General features: G+C 41.0%; 1 protein-coding gene across 5 annotated transcripts in view; it reads right to left on the bottom strand.

The window, feature by feature from the left end:
• Nucleotides 1-10,615: 10,615 nt before the first annotated feature.
• LOC126203328 (lysine-specific histone demethylase 1A) overlaps nucleotides 10,616-17,291 on the bottom strand; it is a 100,386-nt gene continuing 93,710 nt past the window's right edge. For all 5 annotated transcript variants that reach the window (XM_049937599.1, XM_049937598.1, XM_049937597.1 and 2 more), the window contains exon 11: nucleotides 10,616-11,679. In XM_049937599.1, the coding sequence (XP_049793556.1) occupies nucleotides 11,275-11,679 (405 nt within the window). In that variant the 3' untranslated portion in view covers nucleotides 10,616-11,274. The remainder of the gene's footprint in view (nucleotides 11,680-17,291) is intronic.

Genomic DNA, 17,291 nt, shown 5'->3' with positions numbered 1-17,291 from the left:
AGATTCAAGCCACTATGCCATCTGTGCATAAATCACACATTCAATTACCTTGCAAACACAACAGGCGAGAGAAATGGGGTGGTCGCTAGGAAAAAGCTGTTTGTCCTTACCGAGCTTAGGTATAACAGCAGCTTCACACCAGCATCTGGAAAATGCGCCCTCTGCCCATGTGCGATTGTACGTATGGAGTAGAAAGTGCTTGCCAGCAAGAGAAAGGGGCTGAAACATCTGAATGTGAACATCGTCCAGCCCTGGGGCAGAGGATCAGGATGAAATGATCTAGTTAAAGGTGGCATTGTGGCACTCACAATTCTGAGAAGAGAAGGGTACCACCTGAACCTCCTCCACTCATTTCCAATGGGTGGAGCTCGAAATCTCCGCAAAATAGCGGCCGAGGTTGTTGGAGACATGAAGAGGGTTTGCTTTCACATCACATGCTATGGTCAGGCTGGAAATTGGCGAATGGACCTTGGTCCCAGAGAGCCATTGGAGGTTGTCCCACATGACAGAAGAGGGACTGGAACTGTTAAAGAGGAATAGTAAATGAAATCCAGCTAGGTTTTTTGCTATTCTGAAGAAGGCAATGACATTGCGCACACAACTGTTTATAACGAATGCAGTTTGCCATTGTAGGATGACGGTTAAAAATAAGGAAAGCACATCTCCATGCACGAATTGCGTCACGGAACACCTCATTCCACCAAGGGATCAGATCATGGCGCAATAAAGATGAAGTGTGAGGAATGGGATGTTCTGCAGTGGTAAGGATAATGATTGTAAGGTATTCCACCTGGTCATCACAAATGGGGAAATGTTGTTCGTCGAAGATAGCCAGGGAGGAGTAAAGCTTACAGTTGGCCTCAGAAAGCTGCCATTGGGAAGTGCAAGTAACTGGGGTAGGAATTAGCAAATGGATAGCACATGGGAAATGGCTGGTTGAGTACGTGTCACTTGAGATGACAGGCAAGTTTGGGCAGTGCAGAGGAAGAGGTCCAAATGGGAATAGGTGAGTGTGGAGTCTGAAAGGAATGTGGGTGCTCCAGTGTTCAGGAAGATGAGGTTGAGTTGATTGAGAAGGTCAGTCAAGTGGCCACCTCTCTGACAGGTTTTGGGAGAACCCCAAAGGGGATTGAACACATTAAAGTCACCGAGCAGCAAAAAGCGGTCAGGGAGTTGCCAATAAGCTGGAGGAATTCTGCTCTGGTGACACTGAATGTCTGAGGGACGTAAACAGTACAAAGGGAAAAGGTGAAGTGAGGAAGGAAAATGCAGACTGCAACAGCTTGAAGCCGTGTACTCAGGGAGACTGTTTGACTATGAAAGAATTCCTGGATGAGAAGCGTGACTCCCCTATGAGAAGGAATGCCATCCTCAGGGAGAAGGTCAAAGCGGACCGGAAAGAAATGTGAGAGGTCAAAGTGGTTGTGAGGACGCAATTTTGTTTCCTAGAGACAGAGAACAAAAGTAGCTGTAATTCGTCCTTGTTGGATCTAAGGCCACGAATGTTTCATTGAAGAAGAGTTATGATTAGGAAAGGGTAGGAGGGAAAAAATGAAGGGGTGTCACCTCGGTGGCTGTCAAGTGCCAGCCTTTGAAGACTCTCTGCTGAGGTCCTGCTCCATGAGATCTAAAGAGGTGTCGGTGTTCTCCCTTTATCGGACTGCGGAGTTCAGGGCAGAAAAATGGTTAGCAGCATGTACTGGAGACATGGAGGTCGGTCGGGTGAGGGTATCACATGGCAACACTGTTGAAGAGGATCTCAGAGTTGATGAAGGACAAGACCGTTGTCTTTGTTTGATTTCTTGTAGCCTTTGCTGTTGGCAGATGACGGTTCAAATGTCTGTTGGCTGGAGGGACATATAAAGTCTTCGCAGGAGACTGTCCTTTCCGGCTTGCAAGTTGTGTAGCAGCTGACTTCGCCTCATGTGGTGGAAGTTTGGTGGCTTGTTACACGACTGGAGGGGAAGGACGTGGGAACGCTAACGTGACACTTTTATCACCGTGGTGCTGAATTTGAGGCTGCATGTCTGCGTGGCCATGTCTTTCATGGAGCAAGATGTAGCAAGAACAGTACAGTAAGTGCCAGAGGGTAAAATTCAATGTTTCCGACAATTTGCGGATCTCTGGGATGGCCCAATCATTGAGATCCTCAGGACTATCTCGGGAGGAGGTTGCATGGTTGCCATTGCAATTGATACAGCAGGGTGGAGGAGGCAGACAATTACCCTCGTGAGTATCCCTACCACAGGTTACACATTTGGCCAGGTGTCGACAGGACATTTGAGTGTGGTAGTACCTATGACATTGGTAGCAGTGTATCAAGTTTGGAATGTATGGTCAGCATGTGATAACTTCATAGCCTGCTTTGATCTTTGATGGACGCACTACTCTATCAAATGTGAGAAAAAGAGTGTCTGTGGGCACTAAAGATGCATCTACCTTTTCCATCACCCGATGCACTGCAATGACTTCCTGATCAGAGAGGTAAGTTTGGATTTCTGCCTCTGTCAGACCATCGAGCAGCCTAGTGTACATAACAAGACGCAAAGAATTCAGTGTTCGATGGGCCCTGACAGGGATGAAGCTGCAAGAAGTTGTGCTTGAGCACCAGAAGTAGTCTCCAAAAGCGAAGTGCCATTGCGTGAATGAGACCAGGATTTCACAGGGCCTACAACTGCATAAACACCTTTCTGAATAAATAGATTCTGTCTTCAGCACATGAAACCACAAGGAACCATGGTGCAGCTGGTTGGTTGGTTTGGGGAAGGAGACCAGACAGCGAGGTCATCGGTCTCATCGGATTAGGGAAGGACGGGGAAGGAAGTCAGCCGTGCCCTTTTGAAAGGAACCATCGCGGCATTTGCCTGGAGCGAGTTAGGGAAATCATGGAAAACCTAAATCAGGATGGCCGGACGCGGGAACCATCGTCCTCCCGAATGCGAGTCCAGTGTCTAACCACTGCGCCACCTCGCTCGGTGGTGCAGCTGGGAGGGTCTTTGAATCGTTAGCCTCAAGCTGTTTATTTTTAGTACATGTAGGCTGTGAAGAAGATGATTGGCTCATTGTGAGAAAATTCCCCATGAATGCGAGCATCTCTGATGGTTCACTCCTTCCAACTGTCCCCCCCCACCCACCACCCCTCCCAGAGGGGAGACTCACTTGTCTTAAATGATAAGTCACACCTCAGGTCACAACTTCTGAACACCTGACAGAGGGACTAATTGGCAATTTGGGAAGGTAACAGCTCAGGCACTCACTCCTCCCTGGGCCTGGTTTGTACCAGGGGGAACATGTGAACCCTACCTGTTGACATAGGGCTGGGAATTACAAACTTACAAACTACCCAGTCCCCTGTTACCCATCAGACACATGGGCCCGCCTTCAGGAGCACACAGGCAGGAAGAAGAAAAAGAGGAACCTCAAACGCCAAAGCAAAGGAAGGATAGTAGAAGGGGAATGTAGAAAGAAACAACAAAAAAAAACAGTCTGATGTCAGGCTACTGAAAATGCAGAACACATTCCAAAAAATCCCAGAGAAACGGAGGGGAAAAAGAATAGCAAGAGGACACACATGCAGCACGGAAGTGAAAAGGTGCTGCAAAGGCTGAGGCCAGTGGTAGCCAAGCACACACTCACCAAAGAGTGGTGAGTCCTCTGGGGGGAAATCACATTTGGGGTTTCCCTAGGTTCAGTCTTAGGTCTACTACTGTTCCTCATATATGGAAACGATCTTCCATTTAGTATAAAACAAGCAGAATTAGTTCTTTTTGCAGATGACACTAGTATTGTAATGAATACAAGCATATATACATAACAGAAGAAATGGTAAACAAAGTTCTTAAAAGTATCACTTACTGGTTTTCTGTGATGGCTTCACCCTCAATTTCTAACACAACATATTCAGTTCTGCATACCTAGAGGTATTATACCAATGACAAGTGTATTGGTTAGGAAGTAATAGGGTGGAAACTTCAAAATTCTTAAGGGTGATACTGATGAGAATTTAAATTAGAAAACACACATTTTGGAACTCCTAAAAAATATAGTTCAGCTACATTAGCAATTACAACTATTGCAAATCTTGGGGAGAGACAAATCAACAAGCTGACATTTTCATTCAATAATCATTTGGAACAATGTTCTGTGGTAACTCATCTTTAAGAAAGAAAGTCTTCACTGTGCAAAAACGAACTGTAAGAATAATATGCGGTGCTCACTCACGATCATCTTGTAGACATCTGTTCAAGCAGTTGGGCATTCTGACTATAGCTTCACAGTACATTTATTCTCCCATGAAGTTTGTTGTAAATAATCCACCACAGTTCAAAAGGAACAATGAGGTACATAATTACAATACAGGAAGGAAAAATTACATTAATTGATCCACATTAAGGTTGTCTCTACCAAAAAAGGGGTGCACAATGCTGCAACACAAATTTTGAATCACTTACCTAGTGATATAAAATGTCTGGCAGACAGCAAAGGAAAATTTTGACAACAAATTGAGAAAGTTTCTTCTTGTCAACTCCTTCTATTCTGCAGAAGAATTTCTATTACTGCAATGTGTAAAAGCTGGTGGGTAGGAATTACTAACTCATATCTATATATATATATTTTCTTCTAAAAACAAAGATGATGTGACTTACCAAACGAAAGTGCTGGCAGGTCGATAGACACACAAACAAACACAAACATACACACAAAATTCAAGCTTTCGCAACCAATGGTTGCTTCATCAGGAAAGAGGGAAGGAGAGGGAAAGACGAAAGGATTTGGATTTTAAGCGAGAGGGTAAGGAGTCATTCCAATCCCGGGAGCCAGCACTTTCGTTTGGTAAGTCACATCATCTTTGTTTTTAGATATATTTTTCCCACGTGGAATGTTTCCCTCTATTATATATATATTTTCTTCGTTTTGTGTGTATATATATAAAGCAGCAATGGTCACAATGTAAACATATTACAAATTAATTTGCAATGTGAATATAGAATGAATCATTCCACATCATTATGATGTCTCATGCAAAATGATCCATGGAACATGTAACTAACTAACCAGCTAATTAAATAAGTCACATCTTGAATGCCCGCAAAAGGCAAAGGTCCTGAGTTCAAGTCTTGGTCCGGCACACAGTTTTAATCTGCCAGGAAGTTTCAAGTCACATCTTGTCTGTCTACTCATTATCAATAGCGAGTACACTATGATGAGGGCAAGGCAAAATTATTTTTTACACTTATTATGCTACATTAAGTATGTTTTCATGGTTTTCTACTTAGCATAAGATTTACAAATTTATTTTGATCCCTTGATCTTTTGACAAAATTACCTAATCCTTTATTTATATGACACTGTTCTAGATGTAATTATGGACCACAAATTATTCAAGATGCATTGCATTCTAACTTTAGTATTTTCTCTCTTTTTTCATAGCATTTTCATGCAAGTTTCCTTTCACATACACAATTTCGTTTGGTTTCTATTTGTTCTGTTTCTTTAATTTGATTTGTGGTCATGTATCGGGGCATTTATAAGCAGGAAAAGTAGAACAATGGTAACTAACATATGCTTACACAACGTCATTGAATAACACACCAGAAACACATGTATGTACATATAACAACAAGAACAATTATTTTTTGCCAAAATAAAGTGGAAAAATTACAAATGACTTAATGTGAAAATGGAGTGTTACAAAGACCAGCAAGTGGTTACCATGAAAAGTTATTGGACACTCATGCGAGTGATGTTACTCGGAAGTGCACAAACTGCAAACACTTAAAACATACGAAAACCGACTGTGCAATGTTACTCACCTCAGACAGACTGGATGGTAGGTCATTTAATCCATAATCCATGGACACCTTTTGTCCCCAGCAGATTCTGCAAGTGGTGATGAATCCACACACCCATAAGAATAAATAAAACACAATGCAACCATGGTCACAAACTGAACCACTGCTTTGCCGGTGAATGCCAAGAATGAGACTGCAAAGGCAATTGTCATTGTACGTTTAAACTGTGTTGGTGTAATTTCAGTATTTGGCGGTATTACAGTGACATTTCTTCACTGCCTGTGGTCAACATTTGTGTAGCTACAAACACTGCTAAAATGAACATAAGGTGTGAAACATGAGAATAGTTTACTTTAAGCTAATGCAGTAGTGTCGAACACAGCAGGGAGACATGCCATCTTAAGATTTGTGACTTTATGTTAGGGCAGCTTCGCATTTCAAATCATTACACTAACATTGATACTGCCCGATCAAATGTTTCATGTACTCCCGAGATGGGTGGTGAGAAGTGCATTAGTCAACCAATCTGCAGGCTTGTAGTCAAGTGTCCAGTATGTTTACAGTGCCAGACTTGTGTCTCGACAACCACAGCAACGAGTTCATTGACTGGTGCCACCTGACAAAGGCGGATGAAAATCTTTCCCCCTCTTTGCAGCTTTTTTCATTGGGTCATCATTTTTTTCCCTGTCAGCCATGCCTGAATGGTGAGGGGCAGGATTTAAAAATGCTGTCCTATTGGTACTAAAACAATTACTAATGCTGTTCTAAAAAACTAATCATACTGCCAGGAACCTGAACTAGACCAACCACACATAACTTTGTTTATATGAAATGTAATGACTTGACTTAGTTCCTGTCGTACCGTCTGGAACATAGGGCCGTGACTAAATTCCTCCACCTGGTACTATTTCTAGCTAGTCTTTTCACTTCACTCCAGGTTTTCCCATCCTCCGCAGCTTCTCTCTCAATCGTCCTTTACCAGGTCTGTTTGGAACGACCACGTTTTCTAACTCCTTGAGGGTTCCAGTCCAGCGCCACCCTTTCGAGCTTAAAGTTACTCACTTCCCTAGTCACTTGTTTCAGCTTGCTACTCTCCCTCAAGGTTTGTATATTCAAAAAACCAATTTTTGTTTTCCTTTTCATGCCAAAGGTCATCACCAATTTATACATCTGGTTGTGTATACTCGTCTCGGTTTCAGTAACCACGTTATTTAAGAAGGGCGGGTGATTGGCCCAGCACTTCCGATTGCCTTGGTGGGGCTGCCACCTTATCGCCCAGGCACTGCCGATTTACTAGATGTTCGGTATATGGACTTGGCATCTCCTCTGCAACCCTATACGTGGTTTAACCGCCAGCATCTGTTAAGTGGGGGAAATGGAAAGGAAAAGAAAAAGGATGGGCTAGGGACAGGCAAAGGATAAGAGACAGGTCTGAAATATAATAGTCATCCGTAAAAATTAATGTGAATATGCTGAGTTAAAAGAACATTACTCTCCCCTCTCCCAACTCTAACAGCTGAATGCTTGTAGTGTATGTTGTTACCACAGTGGCTCCAAGTATTCAAGAGGGCAGTGGAATATTATTAGAAGAAACCCATATTTTAATGATATATGTGGTATGGGAGAAAAGTAATGAGACTGATTTTTTTATCTATCAAAGTTTTTATTTTTTTAAGCAACAATATTGTCCCCTTCAAAACAGTTCCCTTTGGCAGCTGAACATTGGCAGAGTCACTGTTACCAACACTGGTAGCAGCACTGAAAGGCTTCAACTGGTAGGACATTTAACATGTCAGTCACATTCTTTTGAATGTTCTCCAGAGTCCCAAAGTGATGTCCTTTACAACATTTTTCAATTTTGGGAAAGAAAAAGTCACAGGGACTCATCAGTTCAGGTGAATAGGGGGCTGTGGAACCAAAGGAACACCTTTTGATGACAAAAATTCTGTGATGGATGTGACTGTGTGACATGGGTTGTTGTCATAATCCAGTATCCACTTGTCTGCAAAATCAGGTCTCACTTAATCCACCCTTTCTTGAGCCATTCGAGCACTTAACACTTGGCTGACAATTTGTCTCTGAGGATCTATCTCACATGAGCATGCACATGTTCAATGTTTTCATCAGTTTTTGAGGTTTAAGGTCTACTTGAGTGAGGTTCATCTTCAACGTGTTCTCAGCCTTCCAAAAATGATTTGTGTCAGAAAAAACTTGTGCTCTTGACACGGAATGTTCCCTGTAGGGCTGTTTCAACATATCAAAGGTTGCACTCACAAATTCCTCAAGTTTAACACAAGACTTGATGGCATAACATTGCTCTAAATTCTGCTGTTCCACTTTTGTAACACAAAACAAAAACAAAACCTCACTGATGGCACTCTCAAAAATCATGCGATTGCTGTATGGAGCTGAAACTGGGACTGAGCATCTACAAGGGATGAGCACACTGGTCTACAGAAGTAGAAAACAGATTGTTGCAGTGTTGTCAATCTACTTTTCAAACACGTTTTACCCTTGAAAGTTCCACCTTTATGTAGAAAACATATATCTAACATTTTATAGAGTTGCATCAGTATTTAATCTGTGTGATTCTTGTAAAGAAAATGTATAACATCACGGGGAAAAGGAAGAAGAACCACACTTCTACTGTCTGGAGCTTGTGAACTCACTCATTCTCTCCTCCTGATGTTTTATACTCAATGTGTAAGTGCCACCATGTTTGCTAAATTACTTGAATAATTACTGTAACATCTGATAAACTGCCGTAACTGTTATTACAATTCCATCACTCATCCGAATTTTCCTTATGCAATTAATAATTATTGTGCTTATAGAATTTTATTTCAGAGTTCAAATCATAGAGGTTGGTGATGAATTATTGGAAGGCGATCAGCCAATGCTAACCGAGTTTTCTCATCACTGATTTCTTTGAATGAAACTAAGGCACCCCTGAGATATTTCATACCAAGTTGATTGGTCTCCCACTGTCTAACAAATGCATAGCTAATTAACTTGTTCATCTGATATGGAAGAAGAGGAAGAGGGTGCCTTTGAAGTAAAAATTACTTTTTTTTTTAACTCCTCAAGACCATGTAATGTTAAAGATTTCTTAAGGATAATTTATGAAGAGAAAAGAGTTTTGCTATATCATCCTTAGTTTGTACGTTAAGTGGAAAATAGAAGTAGTAATTGTTGTGTGTGTGTGGGCATCATCTACATCTACATTTATACTCCGCAAGCCACCCAATGGTGTGTGGCGGAGGGTACTTTACGTGCCACTGTCATTACCTCCCTTTCCTGTTCCAGTCGCGTATGGTTCGCGGGAAGAACAACTGTCTGAAAGCCTCCATGTGCGCTCTAATCTCTCTAATTTTACATTCGTGATCTCCTCTGGAGGTATAAGTAGGGCGAAGCAATATATTCGATACCTCATCCAGAAACGCACCCTCTCGAAACCTGGCGAGCAAGCTACACCGCGATGCAGAGCGCCTCTCTTGCAGAGTCTGCCACTTGAGTTTATTAAACGTCTCCGTAACGCTATCACGGTTACCATAATGCAAGTAGTGTCCAGAAATTTATTTCCCAGTGTTTAGGAGGTGTAACTCTACTGAGTAGGACACGAGACCTCAAGTGCTAAGGTGTTAGTGGTCTACAGAAAGTTGCCAAGATGACAACGAGAACTAATGATCTGTTAATTAGTGTAACACAGATGTAGCCTTATGTTTCAAGCCACCTAATACTTGCTACAGCAACATGGCTGGTGACACAGTTAAGATCCAGCTCTGCAAATCTGCCAGCACAGTGGTAAGAAAGGGTTCTTACGGAAGACGTCAAGTGGTTTCTCCACTGAATGACTGCAAAAATGTAGTCAGTAAAGTGACTGAAAATGGTACATTGGCCCAAGAAATGATCCACTATCCCATATAAATAATAATAACTTTTTAGCAGACATATCCATACTCCGGCAATGCTACCACGATGAGATAGCTATGCCAGCAACTGAGTGATATGGGAGAGCAAAAACCTGCCATAGGTTTGGGCTTCCACAACTGTATCATCTTCTGGCATCAAGTTTGCATTATCTTCTAATGCCAAGTCTACATTCCAGACTTGGTGCCTCTCCACTGGAGGGTCTTTCCTGGCTCACTCCAGCAGCAGTTCAACTCCTGCCGATGGTGCAACAGTCCATGACTGGGGCAGTACTGTTGTCCTCCACTCTATGATCATGCGAGCGCTGTGGTGCCACCTGCACAGTGGTGCCACCTGCACAAACGGGAATTTCCATCAGGGGGCTGATGTCTTCTGCAAGTGTTCCAGTCAGCTTCCGTGACGCTGATGTCACTCGCAGACAGTGTGGCACATCTAACTGGATCACATGCTGCTAGGTGGTCACGGGTGTTAGCATTCTGTGGCACATACCTCAGGACCTTCTGGTTCACCACCAACAGTCACCACATGTAATTGTAGCACTGACTCATCCGACATCACAGCGAGAGATTGTAATTATGAGCTGTGTACTATGCAATTAGCTAGCTACGTCATTTGTCCTTAAGAGGCTGAGTGGCTTGCATTATATTCTCTCAATAGCAAAGTTGACTTGGTGGTGCTAGCTATTGAACGTCAGTTCTCCATATGATCAGGTCTATCATAACCTCTCAGCACAGTTGGATCCAACAGGATAGTACACACAAACAACAACTTCAGCACTCCATAACTAAATCCAGTCTCTGTATTATAATATAGGTCCTGTTAACAGACCATCCAGTCACATTATTTTACTGAGTGCAAAATAAGGTGGAGATTTTGCTTAAGCCAGCTGTATTTCTTAGATAATAAAGTTTCTTAATTGACAAAATATTGCAAAAATACCAATTAATACAATTTTATACAGCATGAAGTGGGGAACACAAATTCACTAAATTCAGTCACTCCTTAACCAAAGACAAGTTATACTGAATAATAATCTTTGGAAAAATTTAAAAGAAGTTAAAGGAAAGAAAATAATTTTACATACACACACAAATATTTACATTTCTTTGCCAATAAGAAAACTAACTGATGTCACCTCTAACTTTTTTATCTTGTGCACTAAGAGTAACATACAAAGATAACTAACACAACACCACAAAGGTCCATTTAAAAAAGTCTCACATTCACCTACATACATCATTTTTGGAACAGAATATAGCTCACCCCCCATCAAAATCATTCTTTGTCCTTTACATCTAAAACTACATTCATTAGTTCCAACTTTACTTCTCATTTTCTTTCAATGTACTTATGTATTCCATGTCTACACAGTAGATAAAAACATGAAAAAAGCTGATCTGTAAGGTAGATGACAATTTGTATCGGTGATTGTTTCATGTTTCACTCACGACTGGCCAAAGGGAAAGTAATGTGTTTGGTATTCAATTTCCACAAATCTGCTTTAAATTACAACTCTACTAGCAGTAAAGCCAGGCTAAGGGAATGAAAATAATCAAGCTGCAGCTGATTGTGAATTGGTAGTGCTACCAGCTGGAGGTGCGTATGGACATCCGGTGAAGTAGTCAGCTATTCTCCCGCCTTCCCGCAATCCACTAAGAAATGCTCCATGAACAGTTGCAGGATAATTGCGAATTGTATGCTCTCCAGCAAAAAACAAACGAGGAGGTGGTTGCTGCTGTTGTTGCTGCTGAGCAGGTGGTGGAGTGGCTGAAGGATTTGCAGAATTACCATTGGAGCCACTGCTACCGCTCTGTGAAGCAGGAGTAACTGGAGGAGGCTGTGGTTGGCCTGGAGTAACAGGGGCAGCCAAAATATCGTAATCTGCTCCAGATGATCCCACAGCAACGAATGAATAGGAACCTCGGGACCACGGGTCTGCTCGCCATCTTGTCACGACCTGTCACAGTGAATCAGAAATCGAGTGCTGAACATACTTACACACATTGTCAAAGAGCAAAGCAATGGTGTTCTCATGCCTTATCTGTGAGGAGAGAGTGGCTTTACTACTTTTTTAAAACAGCTTCATCATCATTATTAATATACAGACATTACTTTATAATACAAGAGGGTCATAACGAACAAGAGATATACTACACATTTTGAAAACATTCACTCTGATATTATTAATGGCAAAGGTTGTGTAAATTTCATATTTATTTTGTATGCTACCCACGCATTACAGGCAGTGACTATGCTGCCAAACTTCCCACTTGAGAATGACTCACCTATGGGCTAATGCCACATGTGTTTCCTTTTACCTATTTCTCAAAACGTTTTTCATCTGACACACCCAAACATGTGTACTATTTGAACCACAGACTTATACAACACATTTTCATAGTGACAGTTATATCTCTCCTTCATACTGAGATGGAATGTCATGAAACGTGCATTGTTATTGGTCTGTAATGGTATCCGAAAGTTTCGGTTCTGCAGCTGATGATGAGCACAAATCGAGATACGAGTTCAAGGAAATAAAGATATATTCAAGACATGCAGCCTTTGCTGCTAATTCCAATAAATCATAACTAATCACAATAACACACACACACACACACACACACACACACACACACACACACTAATCACACAAACAGTGCTGCAATGCCAATACAATGTAGTTGTGCGTGTGCATGTGTGTTTGGAAGGCAAGAGATGAGCTACTGATGGAAGTAAAGCTATGATGGCAAGTTGTGAATTGTTTGGATAGCTCATTCAGTAGAGCACTTGCCCACGAAAGACAAAAGTCCTAGCTTCGAGTTCCAGTCCATCATATTGTAGGGAAGCAGCATACTCACGCCTTATAAAATTCACATCTGTCTTTCCATTGTGTGCCAGCCTAGTCCGCTGTAACTAGATCTGACGTCATAAATATTGCGCAATACTTCAAAATGAAGTAAAGAACCTGAAACGTTTCTAGCATGTCAGGAGTAATACAAAATCAATATGTGTTGGATATCAGTTCAACAACTTTAACCATTTTCGAAATTTGGATGTTTTTCTGTAAAAATCATTGGCGCAACAGAAAAGAGCTAGAAACTTAAAAATTTATATTTAGATTCCTTTTGCATAATAATTTAGTAGAAACAGTATCCTGGATCTCACAAATTAAAATTTTAGTTGAAATTCATGATTTTCTGGTTTTTGTCTTAGAAATTAAGGAAGCAAGATAGATTAAGTACGCGAATAAATAAAGCTAGGATGTTTAAATTTAAGTAGAAGGGAGATCCGCTATAATCATAAAGATGTGAGAAGTTTCAACTGAATAACTATAAAACTATAGCTATAGCATATCTCCAAAGAGCAAGTTCAGAGCTCGTCTACTGCGTGTAGTGTAATTAAATTAATTCTCTCGCCCAAAATATTTGACTTAGCCATGTCAGACTTTTATTATGATTACTTACTTGTGTGCTGATTGCACAATTAAATTGAAAGCTTCATCGGCCATCAGCAAAGGAAGCAATGATTTATTCGATAACTTAAAGTGGTGCATTACTAGCCCAGCGGCTAGTCGGGAGAGCAGATTTGATCAGGCATTCCCTTAGCCGTCCGCACCGCGGCTTTATATGTAAGAACGCTGCGCGAAAAGAGGAAGGCCCCAGTTCTTTCCAGACGCTGATTAGCGCACCACCTGTGCCGGGAGTCGCGTCGCGTCGGTATCGTTGATATAAACAGCCTCGGATGCAGTAATAAGTTACTCGGGATACACGTAACCATGAAATCGTTTTCGAGTGAAGTGTTAATTTTGCAATGACATTAATGATCTATCTATAGTTTGCGTACGTTGTATTTTCACGTGCCGCCACAGGACAGACATTCTACCATTATTAGCGTGGCGTTTGATGCACATTATCATCAAATTATGGCGAGCATTCACTTAAACATTTAATTTGAACAGTTATAGTTGCATCAGCGCATTAGACTCTGAACTGCTCTGGTAATTGGATTGTGTGGATTCTTTTTCGTCTGTGACTTTCAGAATATAGTGAACATTTTAGAGAGAATGGTTTTTGATTATGAATCCCAGACAATCTCCTAATTCCTCAGAGCTATAAGCTGTAGCTATAAACGTATTTCTCAGATGAAGTGGGCACTAGGAATTCTAATTACAGGTTTCACGTTTTGCTAATCACTTTCTGGTTTCCAATATTGTAGTTAGAGAGCCAGTGTTGAGAACGGCAAACAACAGCATTAAATAAATAATAGGAACATTAACAATTATTCCACCCGCCGCCCCACAATATGTTGTTGTTGTTGTTGTGGTCTTCAGTCCAGATACTGGTTTGATGCAGCTCTCCATACTACTCTATCCTGTGCAAGCTTCATCATCTCCCAGTACCTACTGCAACCTACATCTTTCTGAATCTGCTTAGTGCATTCATCTCTTGGTCTCCCTCTATGATTTTTACCCTCCAATACTAAATTGGTGATTCCTTGGTGCCTCAGAACAGGTCCTACCAACCAATACCTTCTTCTAGTCCAGTTGTGACACAAATTTCTCTTCTCCCCTATTCTATTCATTAGTTATGTGATCTACCTATCTAATCTTCAGCATTCTTCTGTAGCACCATATTTTGGAAGCTTCTATTCTCTTCTTGTCTAAACTATTTATCTTCCATGTTTCACTTGCATACATGGCTACAATCCATACAAATACTCTCAGAAACAAGTTCCTGACACTTAAATCTATACTCAATGTTAACAAATTTCTCTTCTTCAGAAACCCTTTCCTTGCCTTTGCCAGTCTACATTTTATATCCTCTATACTTCAACCATCATCAGTTATTTTGCTCCCCAAATAGCAAAACTCATTTACTACTTTAAGTGTCTCATTTCCTAACCTAATACCCTGCACATCACCTGATTTAATTTGACTACATCCCATTATCCTCATTTTGCATTTGTTGATGTTCATCTTACATACTCCTTTCAAGACACTGTCCATTCCGTTCAACTGCTCTTCCAGGTCCTTTTCTGTCTCTGCCAGAATTACAATGTCATCGGCGAACCTCAAAGTTTTCATTTCTTCTCCATGTATTTTAATTCCTACTCCAAATTTTTCTTTTGTTTCCTTTACAGCTTGCCAGATACATAGATTGAATAACATCGGGGAGAGGCTACAACCCTGTCTCAGTCCCTTCCCAACTACTGCTTCCCTTTCATGTCCCTCGACTCTTATAACTGCCATCTGGTTTCTGTACAAATTGTAAATAGCCTTTCGCTCCCTGTATTTTACCCCTGCCACTTTCAGAATTTGAAAGCGAGTATTCCAGTCAACATTGTCAAAAGCTTTCTCTAAGTCTACAAATGCTGGAAACGTAGGTTTGCCTTTAAGATAAGTCGTAAGGTCAGTATTGCCTCGTATGTTCCAACATTTCTATGGAATCCAAACTGGTCTTCCACGTGGTCGACTTCTACCAGTTTTTCCAATCGCCTGTAAAGAATTCGTGTTAGTATTTTGCAGCCGTGAATTATTAAACTGATAGTTTGGTAATTTTCACACCTGTCAACATCTGATTTGTTTGGGATTGGAATTATGATATTATTCCTGAAGTCTGAAGGTATTTTGCTGGTCTGATACATCTTGCTCAACAGATGGTACAGTTTTGTCATGGTTGGCTCTCCAAAGGCTATGAGTAGTTCTAATGGAATGTTGTCTACTCCCGGGGCCTTGTTACGCCTTAGATCTTTCAGTGCTCTGTCAAACCCTTCACGCAGTATCATATCACCCATTTCATCTTCATCTATGTCCTCTTTCATCTCCACAATATTGCCCTCAAGTACATTGCCCTTGTATAGACCCTCTATATACTCCTTCCACCTTTCTGCCTTCTATTCTTTGCTTAGAAGTGGTTTTCCATCTGAGCTCTTGATATTCATACAAGCGCCCTCTTTTCTTCAAAGGTCTCTTTAATTTTCCTGTAGGCAGTATTTATCTTACGTCTAGTGATATATGCCTCTACATCCTTAAATTTGTCCTCTAGCCATCCCTGCTTAGCCATTTTGCACTTCCTCTCGATCTCATTTTTGAGACATTTGTATTCCTTTTTGCCTGCTTCATTTACTGCACTTTTATATTTTCTTCTTTCATTTATTAAATTCAATATCTCTTCTGTTACCCAAGGATTTCTACTAGCCCTCGTCTTTTTACGTATTGGACCCTTTGCTGCCTTTGCTATTTCATCTCTCAAAGTTACCTATTCTTCTTCCAGTGTACTTCTTTCCCCCATTCTTGTCAATCGTTCCCTAAAGCTCTCTCTAAAACTCTCTACAACCTGTGTGTGTTTCAGTTTATCTAGGTCCCATCTCCTAAAATTCCCGCCTTTTTGCAGATTCCCGCCTTTTTGCAGTTTCTTCAGTTCTAATCTAAAGTTCATAACCAATAGATTGTGGTCAATTTCCAAATCTGCCCCTGGAAATATCTTACAATTTAAAACCTGGCTCCTAAATCTCCATCTCACCATTATACAATCTATCTGAAACCTTACAGTGTCTCCAGGCCTCTTCCACATATACAACCTTATTTCACGATTCTTAAACCAAGTGTTAACTACGATTAAGTTATGCTCTATGCAAAATTCTACCAGGCGGCTTCCTTTTCATTCCTTACTCCAATTCCATATTCACCTACTACCTTTCCTTCTCTTCCTTTTCTTACTATCAAATTCCAGTCCCCAGTCATCATCTGCGGAGCTAGTTGGCATATATGCTTGTACTACTGTTTTAGGTGTGGGCTTTGTGTATATCTTTGCTATAATAATGCATTTACTATACTATGCTGTTTGTAGTAGCTTACCCGTACTCCTATTTTTTTATTCATTATTAAACCTACTCCTGCATTACCCCTATTTGATTTTGTATTTATACCCCTGTATTCACCTGACCAGAAGTCTTGTTCCTCCTGCCACCGGATTTCACTAATTCCCATTATATCTAACTTATCTAACTTTAATCTAGCCATTTCCTTTTTTAAATTTTCTGACAAAAACCATACCCTGAATTTATTCCCCTATGATGCCAAACAAACGGACATTAAAAAACACAGCACAATACATCAAGTATCATAGCACACAGAACGAGCATGTGGTTAATTGACTGGTTGCTTGAGCGTAACTCATTCGTCCTCATCGCAGAAATATTGTGCAGGGATTAACTTTTAAGAACAAAGCCAACAAATGCAGTCTGTTGAATGGCTGCTGGCATAGAACCAAACAGATTTTGGACTTCTCTATAGAGAACTTGGACAGCTTTCCCTAGAGAAATAACTGACATGAACTTGTAGTAGGATCCAAGACTGATTAAAGTAAATGCTACATGCACGTTGTTGTGCAGCAGTCTTGGACAGTAAATATCTGCACAGAAGAAACAAAAAATAAAGAAAAGAACATTAGCTCCCTCAATCCTCAATCGCTTTTCTGCCAAATGTTCTTTTAACCTAGGGAACTGGGTGCCAAGTCAGGACTATAGGGTGGGTGGGTGATTATGTTCCACTGAAACTGTTGCAGGAGA

This window comes from Schistocerca nitens, chromosome 9 (genome assembly GCF_023898315.1).
Source record: "Schistocerca nitens isolate TAMUIC-IGC-003100 chromosome 9, iqSchNite1.1, whole genome shotgun sequence".
NCBI lineage: Eukaryota > Metazoa > Arthropoda > Insecta > Orthoptera > Acrididae > Schistocerca > Schistocerca nitens.
The sequence above is the reverse complement of the archived record's forward strand: the minus strand, read 5'-3'. Positions and strand labels throughout refer to the sequence as shown.